Here is a 27,588-nt window from a genome sequence, read left to right on the forward strand (position 1 = left end):
TGTGATCTCAAAAGAATGGTACCAGACCATTATCATTTCCCATTATATACCCTACACAACTATCTCTTCGTAAAAAAATAATTTGTAAATCAAACTTAACTTCATGCACCAATGTCAGTGTACAGTGGTACCTCAGGTTACATACGCTTCAGGTTACAGACTCCGCTAACCCAGAAATAGTGCTTCAGGTTAATAACTTTGCTTTAGGATGAGAACAGAAATTGTGCTCCGGTGGCACGGCAGCAACAGGAGGTCCCATTAGCTAAAGTGGTGCTTCAGGTTAAGAACATTTTCAGGTTAAGTGTGGACCTCCGGAACGAATTAAGTACTTAACCCGAGGTACCACTGTATTAATATTAACACTCTACTATTAATGTATTGATTTGCTTTTTGTTATGCTTGCTATAATTAATGAAAAGTAGCTCAACATTGATTGGCGTGCTTGATATAAAGTTCTATAGAATTTTGAATAATAATAAAAAAACCCTTTTGCATTATGGCCACCATAATGTGTAAACATGGTCCATGTTTGGTGGGTGTCAACAGCTGGGTCACGGGTTGCTTTGCTTATTTTGCTTAGCTCCGTTGAAAGCACTCTTTTGACTAGGAAGCACGGATATAGAATACCCTGGCACTGGCTGTTTCCCAAGCAAGAGATCCTTTTTGTTTTGGTGCCTCGAGACAGAAATTTCATAGTGTTGTGATGGTGTATATTGGCGTTGTATATTAACAACTACAGCTAGGAGAAAAGTAGTATATCGAACACTCAGTTATTTAAATATTGATCCAGGTAACAGCTCTGAACAAAATGGCACTTGTAGCCATTCCACAGTTTCAGTAGGAGAGATGAGAAGCAGGGCTCATTCCATCAGCTTTGCCGAAAGACCAGCTCCATAAGGCACCTCCTTTCCCTGAACTGTCACCCTTAAGAAAAAGAGGTAGGAATAGGTCGAGATATATATGTGTGTGTGTGTGTGTGTGTGTGTGTGTGTGTGTGTGTGTGAACTATCCCTGGGTAAAGTTACTTTTCTTCTTTAAGTTCTCAACATTCTTAATCTAGCTCAAGGTTGTCATCTGAAGTAGCCAGATGTTTAACTGATAATCAATCTCAGTCAGTCCATCATTTGAAAAATAGGACTTCAGGGCCATCTTGCCCCAAAATGGCAACTAAACATTCTCTTTGGCAACTGCAACCTTGGTTTAAGGAGCCATTTGGTGCCTAGCTTATATATCAGATTTTCTAACACTGAAACCAGGGCTTCATCGTCAAGCTGTCTCCAGACTAATTATGATAGCAGCACGGCAGTAAAAAAGGACTGGGGAGGAGGAAAATGGCTGCAAGCTCATCTCCTAGGGCCTTCATATTAGCACTAAGCCAAAGTTTGGCTTAGCGTGATGTGCAAAGAACACCATAGTTTTGTAAAACTAGTTCAACAAACAGTAGTTATAATGAACCATGGCTTGTCCTCGTTAGGGTGACAAAACAAGCAGTGGTTAATTTAAACAGAAGAACAATTGGCAAACTCTGGTAATCCTACCAGCTCTAATCCCATGGAATGTGCCCTCAAAGATGTACAAACTGTTTTCAATTTATATAAGGAATCAGTCAAATAAACTTCATTAGAGATCCCTTGGTTCCCTCCCCCCCATAATAAAACTGATAACTGTCCCTGGGAAATTAAATATTCAGAAAATACCGTACTTATCTGTGTATAAGACTAGGTGTTTTTTTTACTCTAAAATAATGTTAAAAAATGGGGGTTGTCTTATACACGGAGGTCATCTTCCCCCATTTTCATAAATTTGAGTCCCCAAAAATAGGGGTCGTGTTATACATTGGGGGGAGCGTGTTATACATGGAAAAATACGGTATGTTAATAAAAGGATCTGGCAAACCTGCTTAGAGTAATCTGCAGAAAGTTACCCCTGCCCTTTGTCAGTCTCAGTTAAAAGGAAATAATTCCGAACTATTATTGAAGTTTCCTTCTGTTGGTAAGAGAGACGAATATTCAGTCTATTGATATTTGGAATCATATGAATTAGATTAGCCCCCTTCAAGACTGTAACAAAGATCAGATTGTAAGTGTAATTGTACAGGTCAGAAGAACAGTGGAAGGGTATTTTTTAAGACATTGCAGGCTTCCTAGATCAATCTGAGTACTTGGTTATTTCCTCTTAGAGTATAGCAGGATGAGCAAAAAAGAAGAGGCTATCGATCCTGAATTTATTTCCTATGTGAAACCATTTGACTTATTTTGCTTACCAGAAACTTGGCTTATAAATATTTATACTGCCCATCTGTGAGGTTTTAGGATACTGTCTCTCTCAGCTTTTAAAGTATCCAAGTGTAGTTGTAGGAGAGGCTGTTCTCATTTCTGCAGATATTCAGATATACTGTAGACAAAATACTTTAATATTAACAAATAATGGGCATAAATAAACTGTTAGGGGAAAATACTTCAAGAATTTATTGATTTCCCTTAAATCAATAAACCACCAAGTTAAGGAGGTTTTAAGCAAGTACTATTGTATATTGAGAAAGCATACAAAGACCAGATATTTTGTTGTTTGGGGATTTTAATGTGTAGGGATAATGAATGAATGAATGAGTAACCACAAGCCTTTTAGTACAAGTGGTGTAAATTTCTTAGGGTAGATTTGTGAATAAATAACTGGTGAATTCTGCATTTCATTACATATAACAGGAGTGGGAAACCTCAACCCTGGGGTCTGAATGTGACCCTCCAGTCCACTGTGTCTGACCCTTGTGACTCTCTACAGGACACAACACTTGCTGATCCTGCTCTGTGCCCTCCTTGAGTACTTTTCATGAGTAGAATGTGCCTTTGGACCATGATGATAACCTCTTATTTGCCTGGATGGAGACACAGGTGCGAACAGAAACCTATAGGCATCTGTTACATCACTTAGATGGATTTTTTAAAAAGCCAATTTTGTATATTTCTCCAACAACGGGAGTGGAGTCGACTACATTCTTGTTTTGTTCAGCATTGTTTCTGAGGTAAAAAAATTAAGGGTCAAGTTCCTAGTGATCATCTTTCACAGAAGCGCGGACTTGGGCTTCAGATTGACGTCACTCGGGCCATCATGTGCACGCAATGTGAGATGACGTCATGCGTGCGCTACTTGCCTGCTGCCACCCACTGCTTTGCCTCTACTTGCTCTCTGACACTGCCACAGAGACTGGGCCGGGGCCTATATTGGAGCCCGCTGTGGCCGTGGATGTGTCCTATGGAGCTGGTGCTTATGTTGCACCATGTGATGTCATACATGTGACACGTTGGGTCACCTGGCTGGGCACCCACTGTGGAAATTTTGTGGGTGCTGAGAGACACCCGCTCCCCCCCCCGACTGAGATGGTGCCCATTATCTTTCACTAGGATGCACAAGGAGCAGCAACAGGTGAGCTCCCATTGCTGTATCCCAGCTCCTGCCAACCTAGCAGTTCGAAAGCATGCCAGTGCAAGTCAATAAATAGGTACTGCTGCAGTGGGAAGGTAAATGGCGTTTCCTCTGGCTTCTGTCACAGTATCTTGCTGCTTCAGTAGCAGTTTAGTCATGCTGGCCACATGACCCAGAAAACTGTCTGTGGACAAACTCCGGCTCCCTCATCCTGAAAAGCAAGATGAGCGCCACACCCCATAGTCAAATTCTACTGGACCTAACCGTCCAGGAGTCCTTTACCTTTTACCTTTATATTGAGGAAAGCTATACTGCATGGATATCGTCAGTGCAAGGTGATGGGTTTAAGAGATGACTTTATAAATAATGGCCCATTTAACCTGGCATATTAAACCATACTTAAAACAACCTGTGATTTAGTGGGAATGAGCAGCATGCTGGTGCGCACTTCTCAAAAGTTTGCACATCACTCCTTCCCTGCTCCTGCTGCATCGGGGAGGAACTAGACTAGGGAGATTCTGGTTTGTCATTATGTACAAACCTGGGCTTATGGCTTGTTTTTCGGTTTCTGCTTGTGGCTTGTATGGAGAAAAACAAACCATGAGCCCAGGTTTGCATACAATAACATCCTGTGTGACGTGGGAGAAGTGAGACGTGGTATTTTGAGCAGTGTGCACCAACACACGAAGGGGGGTTGTGGGGGGGGGTTGTGTGGACAAAAGGCTCATGTATATCCAGACTTAATAAACTTGAAATCATCTGAACAACAGCCATACTGGTTACTTGCAGAAAGAGGTGCATCATACTCTTGAATGATATGAGCTTGACCTGTAAATATTTATGCCAACATACTGTAGCAAGCAACATTTGTCTGAGTATAATTATTGTAAGTGTACATTAGTGAAAAGGCTTTTAAAACCCATTTAACCCTAATTTGCTTGTTATTGCCTAATTATTCCTAGGGTTCTGATTAGTTAGGGATGTTTTAGTGTGGGATGTCTTTACTGCTGCTTTCAAATTCATGAGATTTGAGTTATGTTCTTATCCTGTTGTCTTATAGGTAAGTTGCTTTGATCACTTTCTCCTCCATTAATATGCAACTTTCCTTAGTAGACAAGCCACATTTTTGAGCAGAGATCTTGAATTCAAGTAGCATCTCATCTCAGAAGTTTTAAAGATGTTTTACTAGTACTGCAACTGCTACTGATTACTTATATGCAACCAAGTGACAACTTTTTTAAAGGATGAGGAATTGAGGCAGAAGCTGATAGAATCGCTTTTGATTTGCACAGGCTAATAGAGGCCAATCTGTTCTCTCCGTGTTGTGCACATTCTTATAATCAAATTTTCTGCCATAGTGATAGATGTGAGCTTGTGCATGCCTATCTGGTGTACAGTGCGCCATAGACACATTAGAATATCAGTGGTACAGCAGTGAGGAAAGCATTGCCATGAACTCTGAAACAAATACTGGATTTCAGGTTTCATGAAGTGATAAACACTCCTGTCCTTCCAGCTGATGCAAATATTAGTTCTGTAAGTAAAGGTAAATTAAGTGTGCTGTAGGTTTAGCAATCTTGTTTCGAATTCACAGCTCCTGAAAGACCAAGCTAAGCAATATATAGGGGAAACGAAACATTGGCTTCCTACATTTTAAATGTAGATGCTAGAAAGTTGTGCAGATACCCCTTAAGTATTTATTTATTTATTTATTTATTTATTTATTTATTTATTTTTCAGTTTTAAATTTAACAATGATAATCTTTACCTTTAATCTTCCTTTATATTTGTATCCTTCATTTTGACTTCCCTCTAATCCTTCTCTGGTTACATAGAGAAACCGTTTAATTAAACTGCACCTTCCCCCTTGACATCTTTTTTTTATTATAATTCTATCTACTCCACCCCACCCCACCCCCCACAAAATCACCTGTTAACTGCTTGGTTTTATATTCATCCTGCTAATGCGTTTAATTGTTTACAATAGTTCTTTAAATCAATGAAACTTGCCCATTCTTCAATGTCTGGAAAAATCTGGACATATGGCAACCCATATCAGAAGTGGTGATTTTGGCGATTTTGGGGGGAGGGAGCTCTAAAACTTCCTTTTGTGATTTTGCAAAATAAAACTCCCAACAAGTTTGGCCAAAAAAAGCTCAACAACTTGAATACATGGCTACTGTATTTTAGAGACCAGGGGCTTATGCACAGTCTTCAAGTAATCATCATTTTAATGGCTGACATTCTAACATCCATTAAATTTATTTTATGGATGGCTGTTACATGATGTATAATGGATGTTTGTTTGTTCTGAAGTCTGACCTTGTCTATAAATGCCAGTAAAAAGATTTAAACCCTTCAACACAAATGATATACTCAACACCATTTTATTGTGCGTGTACAAAGCTTATTAGAGGATTAATTGGAACCATTAACATTCATTTTCCTTCTGATGGAAGTTTGCAGCCAGATAACTTTACTGTCATATGTTAATAACACTGAACTTTACTTACGTAAATCTGTCAATTTTCTAAAAAGATAGGAGATGGAGATATTTCATCTGGGCTCATTTAGATGCCTGGGAGAAATGTTTAGAAACCAAAATATTCCTAGAAGCCAACAAAAAATGTCTAGGTGTTTGGGCAATTAGATCTCTTGAATTTTTCTAGCCTTGGGGGCTATTTCTTGTGGAAGAAAAGGGGGTGGGGAGTATTTTACCATTGGATCAAAGAATAATTGTCTATTCTGTTTGTGTCAAGCAAATAACATATGTAGCTGCATGAACTCTTTTGGTTCAACACACTTTGCTCTAACACAAGGCCAAACAGATCTCATTCTTATAATAATCACCACACCTTTAGGTTGCCCAGGTCTGTGAGGGCTGTTGGGAATTAACCAGCTGTGAACAGTAAAATTGACTGTCTTATTGACTTTTCTAAACTTGGGTGGCTTTTACAGCCTCCTTCTTACACCTCTCCTCAACTTTTGAAATAAAATGATGTGGTTTAAGCTTAATAAACAACCAAGGAGCAAGTGAACTAATAAGCAGATTTATCCTAGAAATCAGAACAGAAACGTGACTGGACTTAAAAGGCAGACGAAAGGACATTCTAACCAATACTGACTTGGCACAGATACTGAATTGCCAGATGGACTTGGCTTCCAAATGTTGATTCTCAGCTGGCATAGACTGTTGGCAACATGCATCCAAGTTGGCCAGTCCAAACAAGACACATACCTCTGTTTGAAAAACTTAAGTATAGGCTTTTTAAATACATGGTAATCGATAGCAGAAGGCAAGCTGGGGCAACAGCACTCACCTGACCTCCAGTCAGTTGCGTCACTGCTGCTTACCACTGCAAAAACATTGTGATGACCTCTTCTTCTATCTTGGTAAGCAGCAACAGTGAAAGGATGGGAGGTTAGGTGAGCACTTCTGCCACACTTCTGAGAATACTATTACAGTCCACGTGTGACAGAAGAGCTACCTCTACAACTAGGCTGGGAAACCTGTGGGCCTTAGATGTTGCTGGAATACATACAACTTCCTTAATCCCTGACCTTTGGCCAAGCTGGCTAGGGCTGATGGGAACTGGAGCCCAACATTATCTAGATGACTGCAGGTTAGCACTCCTCCAGAATTTGTTCAAAGTTGTAATTAAAAGGTGATTTGTAGAAAGGGTTCAGTACTGAATGTGATCCAGGGAAGGAAGTTCCATTAGCACTGTTGCCCAGGGGAACATCTGATGGAACTCAAAGCGAAACACACGGCGGCAGGCAGGGGCTATAGAAGAATGGACTCAGAACCTGCTTGGCCATGTACAAGTTCTCTAATAATTAAGTAACTGCCCCGCAAATTTTTGGGAATCTTCTGCTTTTGATTATGGCCTTTGTTTCCACACTACTCCTATAAAGTTTAAAGAGCAAACACCCAAAGCGACAAAACATTTGCGAATGGAGTTCAGCATTATATGCAGAGTAGTAGTTTTTTTAAAAAAATTACAACTTTTTTTCTAATATTACCTTGAAATAGATTTGCAGCAGCAGGAACTGGTGGTGTAATTTTATGGGAGAAAAATGTATAGTCGCACAATTTTCGGTTGCATTGAGATATGTTCTTGATAGCTTCAAGGGTAAAGAAAACCCCAAAACATCCTAATTCCTTTATTGAGCTCCACAAGAGAGAGAGGGGGAGAGAAAAAGAGAGGTAGTTGAGTGGCACGTGGTAACTGCATTTGCAAACACTGATTCCTGAGATGGATGGATGATGGAAGTCTTCTCATCTTGGGAAACAGGAATGAGCAGCTGATGTACGTATAAGGAGAATGCTTTTTCCAAAACCTCTACCGTTGACACCATTCAGCAGCCTATGACTTGGCCTGCACAGAGGTGAACAAGTGAAAGCTATTCAGCCCTTGCTTATCATTTCAAAGTATGACCCTTATTTAAGGAACTAGTTGCCAACTTGGCCTGTGAACCTTTTGCACAGAGGCTGCCATATTTCTTCCCTTGTAAAACACCTCACTCCAGTGATTATGGTAGTGAATCATAAACTGCTTTCAAGCCATAAAAACTTGGTATGTGTACCTTGGCACATTTAGCTGTATGCTAAAGTGACATTAATCCTACTAGGCTATATTTTTCGGTAACTAAGCACCCTCAGGCTAACTTTTGAGGAGCCTTTAAGGGGTGGTAAGCAAGTCCTTGCTCATGGATGTGTACTGATTTTTCAGATGACTTACTAATAGGAAAAGGGGTTTTGTTTCTTATTTTTAGTTCACTTTAATTCCTTTATTTGCTTTGAGATGTGTGGACCAATATATTTCTTTTATCCTACCCACAGCGCGCGCGCGCACACACACACACATACATATACATATATATATATATATATATATATATATATATATATATATATATATATATAAATTTTAAAATTCTTTTTCTTTTTAATTACAGGAGCTCCAGTTTCAAAGGCTCACCAGAGAGCTTGAGGTGGAAAGGCAGATTGTTGCCAGTCAGTTAGAAAGATGCAGGCTTGGAGCAGAATCACCGAGCATTGCAAGCACAAGGTACACATCCTGGAGTCTGTAATTCCCTAACTGTCATTTATGTACTTGTAACAAACATTTATTTCATCGCACTTTGTGCAATCTCAGATTCTCTTTTAATGTGTGAGCATTGTATTTGTCACTGATTGATGTTACAGTTATTTTTGCGAATGGCTACTTGAGATTCTTGGATTTTATCAGTGCTTTTTCCCCCCTTAAAAAATGTTTAGGGGTACTCTCATTTTCCTATGCATATTGAAATACTGCCCCTCAATGAGGCCAAACTTAGATTCACAAAATGTTTAGGGGTATGCGTCCCGTCCCCCCAGAAAAAAAGCACTGGATTTTATACTGTAGGACTTTTGGTTGCTTGATTACTCTCCAGATGGTCAACCCAACAAACAGTGAATGTATGCTTGGGTGGCTGCAGTTAACCATTTATGGAGAAGTAACTTTCCGCTGTGTGCAGGTTCTCGTTTAGTAAGCTGATCATCAGAATCCTTTTACGTGTGAGAATTTTACCATTCCTCTCCTTCCCTAGATTTCTGATTTATAGGATCAGATACATTAGTAAAATACCTTTTGACACTTTTCTGGGTGTCCCTTGGTGAAAAGGACTATGGTACTGGCGCTGTGTTTACACCACAGCAACCTTGCTGTCATCTCACCCCTTTCCCTCCTGGTAAGCACCCTGACCCACTAACTAACTTTTCTCCTGCCATCTCCTTTGGAGTAAGGACCCCCAAACTGCAGGCAGCATCCCAGCATGAGCAAGAGACTTATGAAGTAGAACACTCCTGCCTCAATGGCTCCCTGCCCCTCCTCAGATACACTGGAGCTGTCACTTACGTGGATTTCATTTATGTGATTATAGCTTTATGTGGGCTGCTGAAAAATAAATGAAATGGTAGAAAGAGGCAGGAGAGCCTTGCTTGATAGGCTCTGGAGGTTCTCATGAAATCTCGCAGGACCATCGGAGATCTCACAGGAACCTCCCAGAACCTGGTAAGAAGGCCAAGGGCTTAAAAGATCTTTCCACATAGAGATTTCCCAGCACAAAAATAGCTTTTAGGCCCTCCATCTTGTTTGCTGGGCTCTGTGATGTCACATGAGTTTTTGCAAGATCTAGGATGGCAGGGGCAGTTCCAGTTCCAGAAGTTGTTCTGATTTTGCATGATTTTGCCTTTGCAAGCGATCTTGTGAACTTAGGGATCATCTGGCTGACAAAATTTGAAATCATAATATTGGACTGGATCAACCTCTTATATTCATCCAGAAGGCAGTTCAAGTTTGGTTTGGGCCTGGAATTAAAATGTGTCAGTTGTTATTCTCCTGGAGAACAGAAGCTGTACAGATGCCTCCACGTACGTGGAGAAGGGGCAATGCCTTAAAGTGTTCTGTTCTGTTATATCCACAATTTAAACAATAAGGAAAAAGCAAAATAAATAAGAGTGGTTTGGGAAACACAGCCAGATCGGTGGGGTACAAATATAATAATAATAATAATAATAATAATAATAATAATAATAATAATAATAATAATAATAATAATATAAAATGTGTGGCAAATGTGTGAAAAAATAGAGCTAGTTCTCAAAAGCAGTTCTGGAATGGATTTTTAATGAATGGATGATGCAGTATTTTGAAGATGTGCAGGTTCCTTTTCATCCTTGGAAATAATAAATTCCAATGCATGGAAGGTCAATATTGGGTAGCTTAGACAAAGAGAAGGCTTTTTTAGTGGATGTGCTACTGTGCCTTCTTTGGTATAGCTGCTTCTGCTTCAGAGAGGTCCTGCTGGCATTGGTGTTATCTTTCAGGTGTCATATTTTGCCTTCGCTACTTGCTTTATTCTGTTGTGTTAAGATCCTTAAAACTGGTGTGTTGGCTTTTTGTTTTTTAATGTGAGCCACCTTGAGCAACTTATTTGAGAAGACCAGATAGAAATACGTAGGTTAAAAAAAAAAATCAATTATAGAACCATACCCGGAAGTGCTGGATGGTAATTTCTGCCTGGAGGTCATAGAATCATAGAATTGGAAGGAACTCTGAGGATCATCTAGTCCACCCCGCTTGCAATGCATGAATATGTAGCTGTCCCATACCAGGATCGAACCTGCAACCTTGGCTTTATCAGCACCAACCAAGCTATCCACATGCACCTCTGCCTTCAGTCAGCCAAAACATGCTTCACAATCAAAGTGTGGAGTTTACACTAGTTCATACTAGCTTCACACCATCACAAGATTACTGTTGTGATCAAGTCAGAGAGACAAGTCCACAACAAAGTTTTGTGGAGGTTGTCCTGTATAAACTGGAGGGAGGGGCAGCAAAATAGGACCTCAAATAATCAGAACACAACACTGCACTGAAGCTAAAATAGATGGAACAAACAAAAGCAACTTGGGTTCTCATGAGTTAGAACGTACTTATTGCTTTCTTGGTGCTTTCCATGTATTCCTGTTGTTCCTATAATGCAGTATTACACTTTATACCTATCAACATCTGCAACAAACAAGTGATACTGATCATTCTTGTTTAATAGGTGGCTGTCCAGATAATTAAGGTAATAGAGGCTTAGGAAAAATCATTAGCAGGAAAATTAAATCAATTTTTCATGCATTTTATGTAACCTGTCAAAAATTCAGAAGCAGCTATTTTTCTAGCCAAGCACCTAGCTGCTCACCTAGTGGCAAGATTTCCATAATCACTGGAAAGAGTGGCACAATGTAGAGGAGTTTAAAGAAGAAATGAAAGGCTGAAATGTTCATGTTTAGGTTTGATAACTGAGCGGCTGGCATAGAACGAAAATAGCCCAATGTGCACAAGTCCCTGCCCACTACGTATTCCTTTCATTACGCATGTGACCTCTTTGAGTTTTCAATCAATGGAGTTACTAAGTGTGCAAGAGATTGAAAAGCATCTTAGAATGATGTCCACACACACAGGACAGATGATAAATATGCATATACAACAGCATATTTTGTTCAGTTGTATTGCATGTGAAATTAGTGGAGATAATGGTGACATTTGGATAATCACTTTGGTGCTTAATAAGCAGAGAAACGAATGAGCCTTTTGCCTGCACATGCAGTCCCTTCATTCCTCCTTTTCTGTGAGCTGCAGTTATAACAATATGTTTCTAATTGGTTGCAGTTTCCTGCTTCATACAAACTGGGAAACTATGGTTACCAGCTCCAGAATAAGCCAGGATGTCAAATCATGTTCTAAATTTGATTTAATATTAAACCAACTTCAATTAATGGCTTCATATCCTAGCTTGCTCCAGAGCAGACAATTATAGTTTCCTGGTTCAGACAAAATAAGAAATTATGGTTAGAAGCTTCCTGGTTTAATTGCAATTTACATGAATGGTCTGTTGGAATGGGCAAAACACTTGTTTATATCTAGACTTATTAAGCCTAAATAATCACCTGAACTGGGTCACTGTCCATTAATTTTTGTCTCCTTGTTAGCATATTTCATGTCTTCTTCACCATTTGACGGCATTAATCTGTAAGAGCGTTTGAAAAATCACATGTCAATTTGTGAATATTTTCCTATAATACAGTAAGTAATGGAAGGAACGGGCCGGAGGGAAACCGTTAAGTGAGATGTATCTTGGAAATTTGTCAGCAGCAATTTGGCTCTAAATCTTGTTGGTCAACATTTTCTCCAGGATGAGTGCTTGCTAGGCTGTATACATCTAATATATTTTTCTAGCTCTGACGCATCTTTTGGAGTGTGGGGGGGGACTCGATACCACATAGTTTGAGATTTATATTTGTAGGAAGATGAATAAATAACATGAAGGGTTCTTTTACGATTTCAAATGCATACTGTGGATTGGACAGTTCATTAAATGTTCTCATCCCCACCAAATCAGTCCTAAACACTTAGAGCGGTTACATACAAAAAGAAACAGCCTGTCTTGGTTAGAAGCGTATCCGGGGGCCTTCTGGGCCAGATGTCTCCAGAAGCTGGAATCTGCTGGAGCAAATGCCTCCTTAGTTACAATTTGAAGCTAAACACAGCATCACAATGCAATCAAACGGTACGTCTCATAAACTAGCCTGTAGGAGGTACTACTTCACACTGGTGTAGTGAATGGTGACCAAGATGTATAACTTTAAAAGAGGATTGGGCAGATGGAGGATAAGGCTATTCCTCCAGTGTCTGAGGTAGTATGCTGGAAATCACAAGTGCGGGAGCGTTCTGTTGCACTTATTTCCTACAAATTGTGCTACACGCTCTTGGCAAACTGCTTAACTGATTGGATATTCACAACACCTATTCTGTTTGGTAGGCCTCGCTCTCAATGATGTATATAATTTTTTAAAAAATTTAAATTGTGTACCACCCTTCATCCAAAACACAGAAACATTTTAATTACTCCCATGGAACCTGTGTTTAAGACGTTCAGTGGTATGCTTGAAATCAAAAGCAGATTTGATGCACAACTATCAGGGAACTCATTCTTTGCTACATTGCCTTTTAAATATGTTCAAATGACAGTTAGTTTTCTGGGTTTGAGTAGATGCTGTACAGCAGCCTCCCCAAGCAGCCTCCCCAATCTCTCCAGATGGTTTGACCGGCAACTCCCATCATCCCTGACCAAAATGGGTGCAGCTTATGGAGGTTGTAGTACAGCAACATCTGAAGAGCCACTGATTGAGGAAGGCTGCTCTTAATAGTATCATACAGTGGTAGAAACAACATTTGAGATCCGCTGTGTATAAAGGTAATAGGTAACACAATAGGTTGCAGTGAAGAACCAGGGAATCCGTATTCTTCTTTGCCAACTAGCATTAAACATCGCTTCTGAAATGTCTCAACTTATGGCTCAGACATTTGACTCATTCTTCCATTACAGTCACTCGAGCCCAGTGAATTAAGCAAGTGCTGGCAAGGATGCAATAGCAGTGTCCAAAGGCACCCTTTGCACCCCATCAGCCACAGGTCTAAATAATTAGGGAGTGTGAGATTGCAGCACTAGTTTTTAAACTCCTATTGTAGCCCTCGTTCAGTCACTAAACATGTTTTTATTGTAATGCACTTCTAAAATAGATATAGTCAGGTTTCCTCAAACTTGGCCCTCCAGATGTTTTTGGCCTACAACTCCCATGATCCCTAGCTAGCAGGACCAGTGGTCAGGGATGATGGGAATTGTAGTCTCAAAAACATCTGGAGGGCCGAGTTTGAGGAAGCCTGGATATAGTCACAAGAGCTTTGGTTATACTTTTGCTCGGTTTCTGATGCACTCCCCCTGCCCCCCGTGCATCTCTCAAATCTTGAATTTGGCAGCTAAGCAGGTGTCCAGGCATCTGCTTACAAAAGGCCAGTGTCCTAGCAAGAAGAGACACTTCACAGCTCACATCCCCTTCCCCTGGCTTTCACTCTGCTGTAGTATGGAGGAGTCAAGAAACAGTAGGCATTTTGCCTTCTTTGAACCTCAGCAGAAGCAAGAGACCCTATTGCGCCTTTTACATGTGCCAGAGGGAAAGGGATGTGCAGCAAGTCCTGGATACTAAGCCAAGCAAATTTCTGTGGACTATTGCTTTTCCTGAGTTGCTTCATATTTGATACATGTGAATCGTATATGAATCTTATATAAATTAATAATATTTCAGCAGCTGTATTTGAACTTCAGCTCCTGAAAGTTATTGTACTTTAACTCTTGAAGATAGTGACCATAGCTATTTGCTGCTGTATGCATCAAGCATACACAATATGTACAAACATATACAAAGCAGTCAGTCAGGAACTGTTCTTATTCATCAGTGCTTACGTTGCATATACACATACTAGGAGTGGAAGAGTCCGAACATACAAACTTTTGACTAAAGGCTAGACTTTTGCTTAAAGCCTGAATGCTACCTGTGCTGCAGCCTCTGGGGCTGATAAATAGTAGGCTCGCTTCCAAACACCCTATTACAGCCAGGTTTGAGCATGATGATTGCTCTTCTTATCACCCAGTTACCCTTTCCTTGGAACTAATATCCAGTGTCGTTCTGTATGTGGATGTTCAATTTTTAGTCCTTTAGTCCCACAAAATGTCTCTAATTCCCCCTTTACATCTGTCTATGGTCTGTTGCATGTCTCAACAAAGGACCGCTCACTCACAAATAGTGAGGTCTGGAAAAACCCTAGGTGGTTTAGGTCTTAGTGAAGTAGTTTATTATGTGTCCCCCCCCCCCATTCTCTTCCACCTCTGAGCGTTCCTGAGAGAAGCCCCTTCGTGACCTTTCTTGGACGATGCCATGCTTTATTGAATTCCATCGAGCCCAATGAAGCCATTTCACTTCCCTTTTCTGTATCTTGTGATTTAATGTCACCCTGTCCTCCGTGCATGCTATCCTTTCCCTGAATTCAAGTCTCCCAGCAACCCCAGATTTGTAAAGGAGTTGTTAGATTGGTTTTGGAGCCAGCTTTCAAGCCTTCCATCTCTGAAACTTCCCCATGTTTCATCGATGGTTGGATTTAAATGAAATGTAATGGCCTATATGCTCATTTACGCAAAGACACAATAAATGTTCTTAGCTAATATCAGAAAAGGGTTGTTTCTTAAGCCAAGTGTGATGGTCACAGATTGAAATATACAGTGGTACCTCAGGTTACATACGCTTCAGGTTACATACGCTTCAGGTTACAGACTCCTCTAACCCAGAAATAGTGCTTCAGGTTAAGAACTTTGCTTCAGGATGAGAACAGAAATTGTGCTTCAGCGGCGCGGCGGCAGCAGGAGGCCCCATTAGCTAGAGTGCTGCTTCAGGTTAAGAACAGTTTCAGGTTAAGAACGGACCTCCGGAACGAATTAAGTACTTAACCAGAGGTACCACTGTAAAGTCTTGAATGAAAGCTTATAGGTTTTTTTAAAGTTATTATTATTATTATTATGCTTGCTTTAAAAGAGGAAGTATAGGAAGAGTACAGTAAACAGCCAGCCAGTTCCAGCCAGTGAATACTGGAGAAGTACATCTCTAGAAGTGCAGTTTATTTGGAGCAGTTCACTGAAGCAGAGCTCTTGAAGCAGCCATTTTTAATTACTTCTACTCATTGCCATTCTGTTCACAAACATTTTATGCCACAAGTCAATTTCCTCTGGGATGTAAAAATCCAAATTGTAATGGTCCCCACCAGCTGGAATTAAAAATGTATATCTAAATCTCCTGTAGAGCATTTATGCTTTAGGTAATTTACCCAGTGTTCCTATTAAACTGAAGCATTCAGGCTGGCTGCAACAAACCTAATACTGTGGCATTATGAAGAATTCAGACTGAATAGCTTCCAAAACTAGTGGGGTAGTTTATTTTGTTATTTGTAGCCGATCATTTCTTGTTCCACACCAATAAAAACAGAACATTATTTTGATTTATATTGGAAGTAAAGAACTCCTGCAGTAGGCCAGTGAAGTGTTAAACTCAATAAATTGAGTACTGTATTTGGAAAGTTCCAAAAACTGAATACCTCAGCTGTCTCTGTGTGTATTGGTTGAAAAAATTCTAGTCAGACATTCAGCATATTAGCTGAATGCTTGACATACCTGAATGTATACCTTAATGTAGTAGGATTTGGTCCAGTGAATATACCCATCATCTGAATATCTTCATCCTGTTGAAAAGCATTTTGTTAATATGTTATGTTATTGGGGAATTGTTCATGTTTGTTTGTTTGTTTGTTACTGTTATTTATTAAATTTGTATACCACCCTTCATCTGAACATGACAGAGTGGTTCACAACACAAAAATACAAAATGAAAGCTACAATATAATAAAAAACCAATAACCCTTATGCCCCTAAAAACAGATTTAAAAGGCCATAGACGGATTAATCAGCCAAAGGCCTGGTTATGGACAAATGTTTTTGCCTGGCACCTAAAGACATGGGGTGAAAAGGCCAAATCATGAAGGCTTTTTAGACAGTCTAATGCATATCGCAATATGTAGGTCCTATGCTTCTATAAATCTGCATAAAGAACTTCCCCACACCACAGGGTCTCTATATTGAGCTATGCATCATGGACCAGGGTTGCATAGATTTATTGATTTGAAATGCTTCTAGCCCAGCCTTCATCTATAAAGATTCCAGAGCAGTGTGCATATACTTAAATAAAATTTAAAAATATAATGCAATTAAATCTAAAAATACCATCATTATAAAACAACAACAACAACAACAACAACAACCTAGATGAACAAAGCAGAACAAAGAACAAAATCTCAAATGTTAAAATGCCTGGGTGAATAAGAGAATTTTGACATGGCACCAAAATGAATGTAATGCTTTGCACCAGTTGTACCATTACAAGGAAGGTTGTCCAAAGACGGACACCACCACAGAGAAGGTTGTGCCACCACAGAGGAGGTTCTATCCTTCAGTGATACATAACAAACTTCACCCAGAGACACAGAAAGGTAGTATAGGGCGAGGTGCTCCTTCAAGTATTTGGGTGCCAGGTCATTTAAGGCTTCAAAGGTAAGCTACCAGAAACTTGAATGGACTTGGAAGCAAACAGACTCCTTAGTAAGGAGGAGCATCCTGTACCAGCCCAATGGGGAATCCCCTTAAGGGATCTTAAAGGGCAACACTTTCTGTACAGCAGCCTAGTCGGGGGCTGGTAGCTTGGAGTTGTGCTGGAGTCAGCCTTGTCACTGAATGCTCAGGGGAACTCAGTGTCATGGAGTGCCTTTCAACCAGCTTCAGCAGCTACAAGCATTTCTGGACAGAAGTAGTGTTGCCACAGTTATCCGCACTCTAGTAACTTCCCAAAGGGATCGCTGTGGGGCTACCCTTGAAGACAACCTAAAAGCATCAATTAGTGCAAAATGTGGCAGTAGGACATGAAGTGATATAGTTGGAAGGAATCATAACATCAGTTCCGAAAGATCTACATGGCAGCCCCAAGTGAGTTGGAAGGGTACAGGAGCAGGCAGAAATGACGACATACACAAACTGGTGTTGGATTAACTTAGGGGACAATCTTATTGATCACAGTGCAAAAGGTTTGGCACAGGCATTGGCCATGACTCCACATGATCAACAACCAGCACACCTGCTGGTTGATGACTGTAGTTTGACAGCCGGGGTTGACCATTGTTGAGGTTCACCATGGCGTGAACTGCTTGTGGCAGAGCTTATCCAGTCACTGGTGAGAGTCATTGTGGTTTGATGCCCAAGCATACCTTCCTTTTCACCAGACACATTGAACCATCCAAACGATTCCAGCCCCTCCTTTCCATACAGTGGTACCTCTGGTTATGAACTTAATTCGTTCCGTAGGTCCGTTCTTAACCTGAGGCGCCCTTTCGCTAATGGGGCCTCCTGCTGCTGCCACATGATTTCTGTTCTCATCCTGAGGTAAAGTTCTTAACCCGAGGTACTACTCCCGAGTGAGCGGAGCCTGTAACCTGAAGTGTTTGTAACCTAGGTGTTTGTAACCCAAGGTACCACTGTATTTCTTTTCTGACTGAGTCATTGTTCCATGGCTACTGAACATGCTCAACCCTCTCTGTGCTGTTTTGGGATCCCCCCCCCCCCTTAGGGATTTTTGGGGCCCTTTTTTATTTCTATTTCTGCAAACCTTTGCCCTCCCCCGCAGGCTGCAGTGCTTTTCTCTTGGTTGTGAATTGTGCCATTTTAGACAGCACTTACCCTTGAACTTTGCAAATAGAGGAAGTGATATTCATTCATACTCCATCATGTAGTAACAATAAAAATTACTTTCCCTATCAATTCAGCAATCTAGATACCATGTAAGTGAGTATTAAGGTAATTTCGAAAAGCAGTGTGTATACATCCTTTGGAAGTTCTCTTTTTAATATGTCTATTAAAATATTTTTGCCGATTTTCAGAATTAATTGGTTGTGTCTTTAGTATTAAATGGGATGTGTTTGGCTAAGAAATTTTGTTCATTTTCTAAAGGTTAATGAGGTGTTCTTTATTATATATGCCTTCCCCACTGTCATTCCAGCCCCGAAGCCTGCCATTGTACTATAATCCATCTAAATGTATTTTAGCATACACATCCCATTTGTTTTATACAGTATTCATTAAGTGACTGTTGCATTTATTACATTTTTATATGAATTACATAAGCTGTTTTTTCCAATCTGTGAGTTTTATGGGGCGGAAGAGGAAGAAAGGGGCAGCTGTTAGCCTTCAAAATAGGCTTGTTTTTATCGTCAGGGACAACATCTGATGGGCTGCCTAAGCAAACATTACAGCTTTGGTTTTCAGTTTTTGGGTCAGGACCTACAAGGGGTTGTGTCATGACCTAAGATTGTACCATTCCACTAGTTCTGAAGTGGGGTTGGAAAGCCCCCAAAGTGTGTGCCTCCCTCCACATGTTGGTAGAATCCAGCTACATTGGTCACAGTCCAACATGGCCAATGATAAGTTCCCCATCCCTTTTTTAAAAGGGTCTTTTTTCAGAGAAGAATGGGAGATGAGGTTAAAGGAGACAACGTGAAAAACAATGGACACATTATTATTATTTTAAATAAAGAGGATCTCACGTTGTAACGGGGGGTGAACTGTGTTCCTGGATTTGAAAATGACTGTTTTATATAGCAAATGAGTCAGCAAATGAAGTGACCTGGCCCATCTTCCCTTTGCCTCTGTATTTAATATGGCAACCTTTCAGAAATAAATCTTATAGGAACACTTTTTGTGATGCAACTGCTAGAAATTCTGTCACACTGTGCAATGATAGAAGGTCATGCTTTACTCAGTTAACAAGACCCATCTGGAGTGTAGGTGTTGATGGGCTTAGAGCAGAACTACACAGCTAAAAGAAAAAAACCTTGAATATTCCCACAGTACAAAATCAAAACTAGCATTCCCATGCTTGCCTACTATATAGGTAATAAACTGATTATTTTCACTTTAGCTGGGCATAGCTTGTGTGCTGAATCGGTTAGTAAATATACCAGCGAATAAATGCTTGCACACCTTTTCATACAAACCATGCCAATCCATGCCTGTTGAGTTGCACAGAGTCTCAGACCTTTAGATGCATCACTGCCTCCTTATGTGGCAGTCATACTCCATGCACATAATGAGTGAAAAATACTGTTATGACACATGACAATCAATTTCTGATATCTGGTTGCCTTTCCTTAGTGGTTGGGATACCTGTGGACTTGCTAGTCATAGGGGTAGTAGGAGATGTGCACCTTTCTCCCGCCCACCCCCAGTTTTTGCTGGAAACATATCACCGTGCATAAAATTTTAAGATACATCTTCTCTTGTGTAAACAAGATGACACCACTTCAGATATGGCAGTGGTCCTTCTTTCTCACATTCTCCCCCTCTCTCATATTTGTGCATATTCAACTTCCCAATTTATTTATAAATGAAGAGCAAGAAAACAGGAAATCTGAGAGGAAGGAGAGGGTGATAAGCCATCAGAGGGACATCTCTGCTGGAAATGTAACAGTTTAGCATAGCTTTGGCCCATTCCTTGCGTACCTGAAATCCTTTGGCTGCTCCTTCAGACACCACACATCTTCCTGAATTTGATCTGTAACTATACAGGGTAATTTGTTCAGCACCAATGGCTGTGTTTGAAAGACAAAAGGCCTCAGTTAATGAGAGGTGGTTTTTTTGTTCGTTCGTTTTGGGTGCATTTAATTAAGCTACAGATGCCACATTTCAGTTAGCAGCTAGTATTGCAATTGTAATAGCATTCTTATTCAGAAATGCATCTTCTCATGAGATCATTAGATCTCTCAGATATTGGTTAAGTCCATCAAAAATATTTGAGTAGGGAGTGATGAAGATTCATATCTATAGGTATTATCGATCTACTGGAGAGGCTGTGACCATTCTTTCTCGTTAGTTTCCTTGACAATTCCAGAAATGCCCTGGGTGGAAGTGATAATTTAGACTGAAAGTGCTTAAATGCTGTGCCAAAGAATTCTCCCAGTAAATGTTACCAAGGCATTTATATCAGGCACAGTTAACTTTTATATTGGAGATTTGACTCCTAATCTTAATGCAGTTAACAGAAGTGAGCAGAAACTCTCCACATTGCCTTTCATTCTGTTCTTATTAGTGCCTTCCTTGTGGAAAGTTTGGTATTGACTGTATATAAAAGGGTAGCACATTTGTATGGATTTATGCATGAGAAAGTGCGGCACCAAAATATTTTCTTGCACTGACTGCCAGTCTGTAAATAAAGTAAAAATAAATTAAGTGGCTTTCCTTCTAATCTAAGTTTGACATGTAAATAGATCTAAACATTTAATGTGATTATTTTCTTCTGTGTATGTTATGTATGTAGTTTGATACATATTGTCATCTGAGCGAAACTGATTTTGAAATTGGATTCTTTAAAAGCATAATTGTAGTAACAAAAGGTTCTAGTATAAAGAGTAAACACATTTACATAAATGAATCACGTTCGTGCAGTGAAAATATTTATTACATAAATTGTTTTAAATTATTCAGCATGCCAGAGAGAAGGAATACTGATTTTTAAAAAATAAAATAAAAAAGCTGATGAAAAATATGGTTGTAATCTGCCTTAAATTGAAACTGAAAGAACTTTAAATGTTCTTAACTTTAGAATGATGGTTTATAATTTATTACTGCATTCCTAACACTGTGTTAAGTTCACACAAACAATTAATATAAGTGATACAGCTGATGACACACCAGAACTGTTGTTCTGCACATGTTTGAGTGTGCATCTAGAGCTCTGGGAGAGCAGGTGTCTTCATTTGCTTCACTGGAGATTGCTTCACCATATGCACAACAAGGTGCACATGATTTTGTCATCCGCTGTTCTTAATGGAGAATCCCTTTCAACCAAGGTTGCGTCTTCTACATTTCCCTTGATTGCAAAGGATTGCAGGTTTGAGTGACTGGCTGTGTGGCAGCAGTTCTGTTTCGTATTATGCACTCATGTGGAGAGGCATCCCCACTAGCCCTGTAAGGTTCAACGTATGCAGGCAATGTAGTGGATAATTTTGTGGATAGAATGGGAGGTCATTGTGGGCCTGTCATACATACATCCAGTCATCTCACTTATTAGTTACTGTGTGTAGGGGGTGTCTCACAATTTGACTGAGTGAAAGAGAAAAACTGAATGCAGATATGGGAGGTGCACGAAGACCTGCCATTCCCCAGCCACCCTGAAGCACTTACCTGTGAGCAGATACCAAGGACGTAGAAGGGAGAAATCGTACTCTGTTGAACTCTAGTGGGAGCCATCCACCAATAGGTTGCTGGTTGTGCTATATGTTTATAAAACAAAAGGGGCGGGGAAAACATTTGAAAGGAATTGAAGACATTGTGTTTCTCTTCTTTTCTATAGCTCTACTGAAAAGTCGTTTCCCTGGAGATCTGCAGGTACAGTTGTCTTGTATGTTTGGTGTACCCTTTACAAATGCTACATATTTCATGAGTTTCCCTTCAAACTTGGCAGTAGTTGTTCCAAAGCAAACTGATCTATGTTGTGCTAAATGCAAACACACACACACACACACACACACACACACACACATTCATATCGGGGGGTTTTTTTTAGAATATAAACTACTTTTAAAAATTCAAAACTACCTTTTGCCAAAAATGTTGTTCTTCTGATATATCTTGCAGTGACATACTTGCAAGGCTTACTTTTTACAGATTTTCTTGCAGTGTATATTCATTAAAGTGATCACAGTCTATTGTTCCGCTCACAGTTTGCTAGCGTGTGGGCCATTTCATGTGACTTCTTATTCTTACAGTTGTATTGTGTAGAGGGGAGAAAAACCCATTCACCCAGTAAACACCATCATCTGCGATGACTGCTTAGGTGTCTGTTTCATTGTTTGTACATAGCATCACAATTTGTAAATGTGAACGCAAGAATATACGATAGCCTTAGCATTTTTGTTGCTATGTCAGTTAAATGAAACGGTGTTCTTCTTGTATGGTACATTTGCCTACAAACGTTCTATTATTGAACTATCATTCTAAGTATATTTATAATGCAGTGATTTTCAAACTGTATTCCTAGAAAATCAGTAATGGGAGATAAGCTACATGAAAAGCATTATGCCAATATTGAATATTCTGCAATGTGTGTCATATTCATGGTTTCATAGCACACTCTTAGCTTGTGGGGCTAAGAGTTTGATTGGTACCACTCAACAACTTAGTGTGTGCAACAGAACGTGCCCCAGAATCCTGTGAAACGTAGGATTTCTTTTGTAGACACACCAATGCAGAAATGATACCTTGTGGGGTAGGATGCTTAAAAGCCACAGTTGTAACATTATAGATCAGTAGCCTGGGCTACTTTATTGTCTTACTCTGTTTCTGATATTTTTTTACTTCTGATGTTTTTCATTTGTCCCTTACTACTTTTTGTTCATTTTTCTTCAGTTTAAATGGTTTTCCTTGCGCTTTTATTATTTCTGTTTTTAGCCACCTTAAACTGCACAAAGAAATGTAGGATATAAGTGTTTTTGATAAATAAAAATAAGTGCTGTAATAAAGCTCTTTGCTAGTATGTGGAAAGGATTGATCTGGCTTCACTGAAACCCTTACACAGTACAATGTTTTCCAGCTAAACAAAATTGTGTTTATTGTAGCACACCTAAGACTTTTGATTGTTTTTCTCCCTTTTAAATAGTCATGTCCTACTACAAATACGGTAGTTGTTGAAAGACACTTCACAAAAGGTTTTCTATGCAGTGTGGGGGACTGCTGACCTGGAAAACACAAGTGGCAAGTTTACTTGGAATGGGTCTTTAAAATTAGTTATATGGTACTTTTATTTGGCAGGCACATTTTGAGCTAATTCACAGGGTGAGCATGCTTTATTTTAAAATGTATTAAATTAAAATGCCCCTCCTTCATGAATCTAAATGTTATTGGCTTTTCCTCCTTAGTAGCTGGACTTATTAGGTCAAAACTATAATCCTAGTGCACATCTTCAGGATTATTTGACATTGCCGTACAACTGAGATGTCCCTAACTTTGCATTCTCCAGTCATTGTAAGGAATATTTGCTGGCTATCTTACCCCCTTTTCATGTTTTTAAACTCCAAAACTAATTAAAATTAGTTGCACCAAGCTGTGCAATTATGGGAACTCTCTAGCAACAACAAAGAAGCCCACCCCAAAACTCTAATCCACTTTAACTCCATTCTCATTCATTTTCATGGCTCCCTGGTGCAGAAGTCTTCAAATGCCTTTCATGTAAGAGACCTGGAAGGCTTCCAGTTCTTGGTTTCTTCCTGCAGCCCTGATAAATTACCTTTAGAATTAGGCTTTTAAGGAACTGAAAAGCTATTATTTCTTTAGTTCAGAGATAGGCAGGAAGCATGTTGGGGTCTGTTGGAAGATCACAGTTATTTGCAGTAGACCAGCAAGAACTTCTGCCTCCCAGTTGTATGCATATATGTATTCACCTCGTTTAATAATCACAACAAACTTGTATGGCAGGTTAGGTTGAGAGACCGTGACTGGCCCAAGGCTGCCCAGTGAATATTTGAACCATAAGTGGAAGTTTGAGGATTTTGTCCTCCTTGCCAAGCTGCAAATTTAATATTAAGTTTCTGAGTCGCAGCTGCCCCATCTCAGATTCCCTAAATCATCCATCAACTGTGGAAATAAAGTGAAGAGAAGCCCTCATGTGAAGATGTAGCAAGTAGGAAGGATTTCTCAGTGGTTTCATGTTCCTCAGTCGTGGCACATTTTTGTTTAAAATAACTGTGCAAATTCTGTTTTGAAAAGGCCTGGCTTGAAAAGGCAATTCACCCTGAAACCCTTTAAGTAAATTACAGCTGTATCTTGGATCTCAAACGTCTTGGCTCCCGAACAAATCAGCTCCCAAACGATTGAAACCTGGAAGTGAGTGTTCCAGTTTTCGAACAATTTTCAGAAGTCGAAAATCTGGCGCAGCTTCCGCGGCTTCTGGCTGGCTGCAGAATGCTCCTGCAGCTAATCGGAAGCTGCGCCTTGGTTTTCAGCTGGTTCCAGGAGTCGAACAGATTCCCGGAACACATTCTGTTTGAGAACCAAGGTACTGTAAAAGAAATTAAGGGCTGTATAGCCTTGTGCATCAGCCTTGCCTACAGAATGTCTCAGATTCAATCTCCAGCATCTCCATGCAGGGCTGGGAGAAACCTCTGCCTAAAATTCTGGAGAGCTGGTGTTTTATCAGGGAAGACAGTTCTAAACTAGATGGACCAATGATCTGAGTCCTTATAGGGCAGCTTCCTATGTTCCTAAGTTACTGGATGGGATTTGGCAGCAAGATAGGCTAATTCATATAGGAATCAGTTCCTGAATGTAAATTTGATCCCTTCTGGTATCTTTTCAATCATGCTTTGTCTTTCAATCCACAGATTTCTTTTTCTTATTTTTTAAGTATATTTGTTTTATGCTTAAAGTTCAAGAATGAATATCACAGCTGACAATATGTTCTTCAGTTAACAGCTTCAGAATTTTCCTCCTTTGGAAGTGTGTACTGTTGAGCTTTCAAAACTGACAAGAAAACACCACCTCCACAAATGGTCTTTTCTTTTATGTCTTTCTCAGAATTGAATGTTCATATACAAAGCTATTGCTCTTGCACAATTGTCTAAAATTGCTCTGCAGATGGTATGTAGAATAGAACTGAGCAGAAATGGTGAAGCTGTACCAGGTTGCAAATGCGTATAGATGTAGATATTATTATTGACTAACAAAACTCTGCTTTCAGATTTGCCAAACACAGGTGTAAATAAACTCAGAGCATCTGAGAGTGTTCATATTGCTTCTTATCATGTTGGAACAGAGCCAGAACAAGGGAATCTCTACTCCCCAGAGCAAACATCGCTCCATGAAAGTGAGGGTCTGTTATATACATTTTAAATAAACTGAGATTTATCAATCTGGTCTTGTTTTTATTCATAACCGTGTAATAACTTCAGGTTTGTTGTGCTTTTTATCTTTAGGATCAGTGGGTAACTCTAGGAGTTCGACACAAATGAATTCTTATTCTGACAGTGGATACCAGGAAGTAAGCAGTTTTCACAACAGCCAGAACCTGATAAAGGGAGAGAACAGACAGCAACATTCCTTTATCGGAGCAAATAATAACCATTTGGTGAGAAGCTCAAGGGCTGAAGGACAGGCTTTGGTTCAGGTACATGTAGCTCCAAAAATATAATCAAGAAAAGCTGATGAAATAAATAAATATACTAATATAGATATGGTGTAAAAGTAATATAAATATGAATGTAATGCCCAATACAATAATTTACTTACCTTGATAAATCATTTGTATTCTACATCTTCAACCACAACAGTTCTCTGACTGGCTTAAAATTATATAAGAATAAATAAAACACTATTTATTTCATTTCATTTCGTTTCATTTCTATATCACCTTTATCTTCCAAGAATCTCATCAAAACAGTGGGGGAGGGGAGTAAAAGAAAACACCAATTAAAAGCAAACAGCGCTTCCATAAATGGTATAAGACAATATAACACTAAATAATGGAGCAAAGCTTCAAGGTCATACTTCCCTTCTAAACATTTGTGGTTGAGGGATGGGTCACCAGTATTTAGTTCCACTTTCCAGGAATCCTTGGTTGCCATTACATGTCATTACTGGTTCATATGCCAGGATTTTTAGAAAGGTGAACTAAATGCTAGCAACATTCTCTCAGTTACACAGGAGGAGAGAATGGGAGGGCATGGAAGCCCAAGACTTTGTTCAGCCTAATTCCAGCTTTTGTAGAATGACATTGGGCTGTGCAGTGTTAATGGTAACTTATTTATTAGGCTTATTAATAAGTCATGAAAAGGGCAAAGACTAAATGGAGAAAATAGTTCTATAGGATTTTGGTGACACATTTGCTGCAAAAAAAAAGGAAAGTGGAACATTAAGATTAAAGCTACATCTGTACTACAACATTTAAGCCCAATCCAAAGGATGTTACTCTTTTGGCCCCTCTCAAGGAACTCTGGAAATTAATAGTTTCGCTTGGCTGCAGATGCCAAACAGGAATGCATCCTTGATGGAAGTTACAATAGATAAACTTACTTTAAAACAAAAAAATTCCTTCCAGTAGCACCTTAAAGACCAACTAAGTTAGTTCTTGGTATGAGCTTTCGTGTGCATGCACACTTCTTCAGATACACTCAAGTGTGCATGCACACGAAAGCTCATACCAAGAACTAACTTAGTTGGTCTTTAAGGTGCTACTGGAAGGATTTTTTTTATTTTGACTATGGCAGACCAACACGGCTACCTGTCTGTTACTTTAAAACATTTTAGGCGCAATCCAGAAAACATTAAGCTTTTTAAGTCCTGCTGATTTCAGTGCAGAGACTGAGAAGTGCAATTCTGTGCATATCTGTTCAACGAGTCTTACTCGCAGATAAATGTGTAGAGAATTGAAACCTTTAAAACATGAGCTTAACTCCCCATTTTAAAACAAAAGAGACTGAACTCTAGTGCAAATGCGCCCGCAAAGGAATTTTCAAGCGAAAATGTTGATCTTTTACACTGGCTGATGGCTTTGTGCACCAAAATGATACGTGGTTCCTTTTGAACAGGCATCCTCAAACATAGCTGCCAACCGAGCCATGAGACGCGTAAGTTCTGTTCCATCGAGGGCCCAGTCTCCCTCATATGTGACCACCGCAGGCATTTCTCCTTCAAGGGGATCACTCAGAACTTCTTTAGGGAGTGGCTATGGCTCGCCATCTGTTACCGAGTCGCGATCTCTTAATTCTAATGTGTTTTCATCTACAACATTGCCTGTACAACGAGCAGCATCTCCGTTTACCACACAGAGGCCAGCTTCGCCTATCGCAGTGCGCAGAGTTGGCTCGGTAACATCCAGGCAGTCGACCAACCCCAATGGAGGAACTCCCCAGTACCAGCCCGCTGTCAGAGTTGGGTCACCTCTTACGCTCAATGACACACAGACAAGAGTGGCCTCTCCACCCCAAACCCAAGTTGGATCTTCATCGCCAAAACGTTCTGGGATGACCGCCGTTCCACAACACCTGGGGACGACGTTACAACGGACGCTTCATGATATCGAGCAATATGCACAGCAGTACGATATATATGAAAAAATGGTCCCACCCCGTCCAGATAGCCTTACAGGTTAGTAAA

General features: G+C 39.9%; 1 protein-coding gene and 1 long non-coding RNA gene across 8 annotated transcripts in view; one reads left to right on the forward strand and one right to left on the reverse strand.

Moving 5' to 3' along the window:
- The window catches only part of PKP4 (plakophilin 4), a 95,862-nt gene that overhangs the window by 33,353 nt on the left and 34,921 nt on the right, over nt 1–27,588 (forward strand). For 3 of the 7 annotated variants that reach the window (XM_081187344.1, XM_081187343.1, XM_081187345.1), the window contains 5 exons: nt 8,383–8,495; nt 21,794–21,828; nt 25,175–25,306; nt 25,386–25,600; nt 27,021–27,579. In XM_081187344.1, the coding sequence (XP_081043470.1) occupies nt 8,383–8,495; nt 21,794–21,828; nt 25,175–25,306; nt 25,386–25,600; nt 27,021–27,579 (1,054 nt within the window). The remainder of the gene's footprint in view (nt 1–8,382; nt 8,496–21,793; nt 21,829–25,174; nt 25,307–25,385; nt 25,601–27,020; nt 27,580–27,588) is intronic. The other 4 variants (XM_081187341.1, XM_081187346.1, XM_081187347.1 and 1 more) reach the window with 3 other exon arrangements.
- On the reverse strand, nt 755–13,026 carry LOC308583677. Its single transcript, XR_014006337.1, has 5 exons — nt 12,388–13,026; nt 11,909–11,988; nt 7,447–7,802; nt 2,264–2,394; nt 755–924 (listed from the first exon to the last, which is right to left on the reverse strand). It is a non-coding gene; the product is annotated as an uncharacterized lncRNA (long non-coding RNA).

Source organism: Podarcis bocagei (assembly GCF_964188305.1).
Source record: "Podarcis bocagei genome assembly, chromosome: 1".
Taxonomy (NCBI): domain Eukaryota; kingdom Metazoa; phylum Chordata; class Lepidosauria; order Squamata; family Lacertidae; genus Podarcis; species Podarcis bocagei.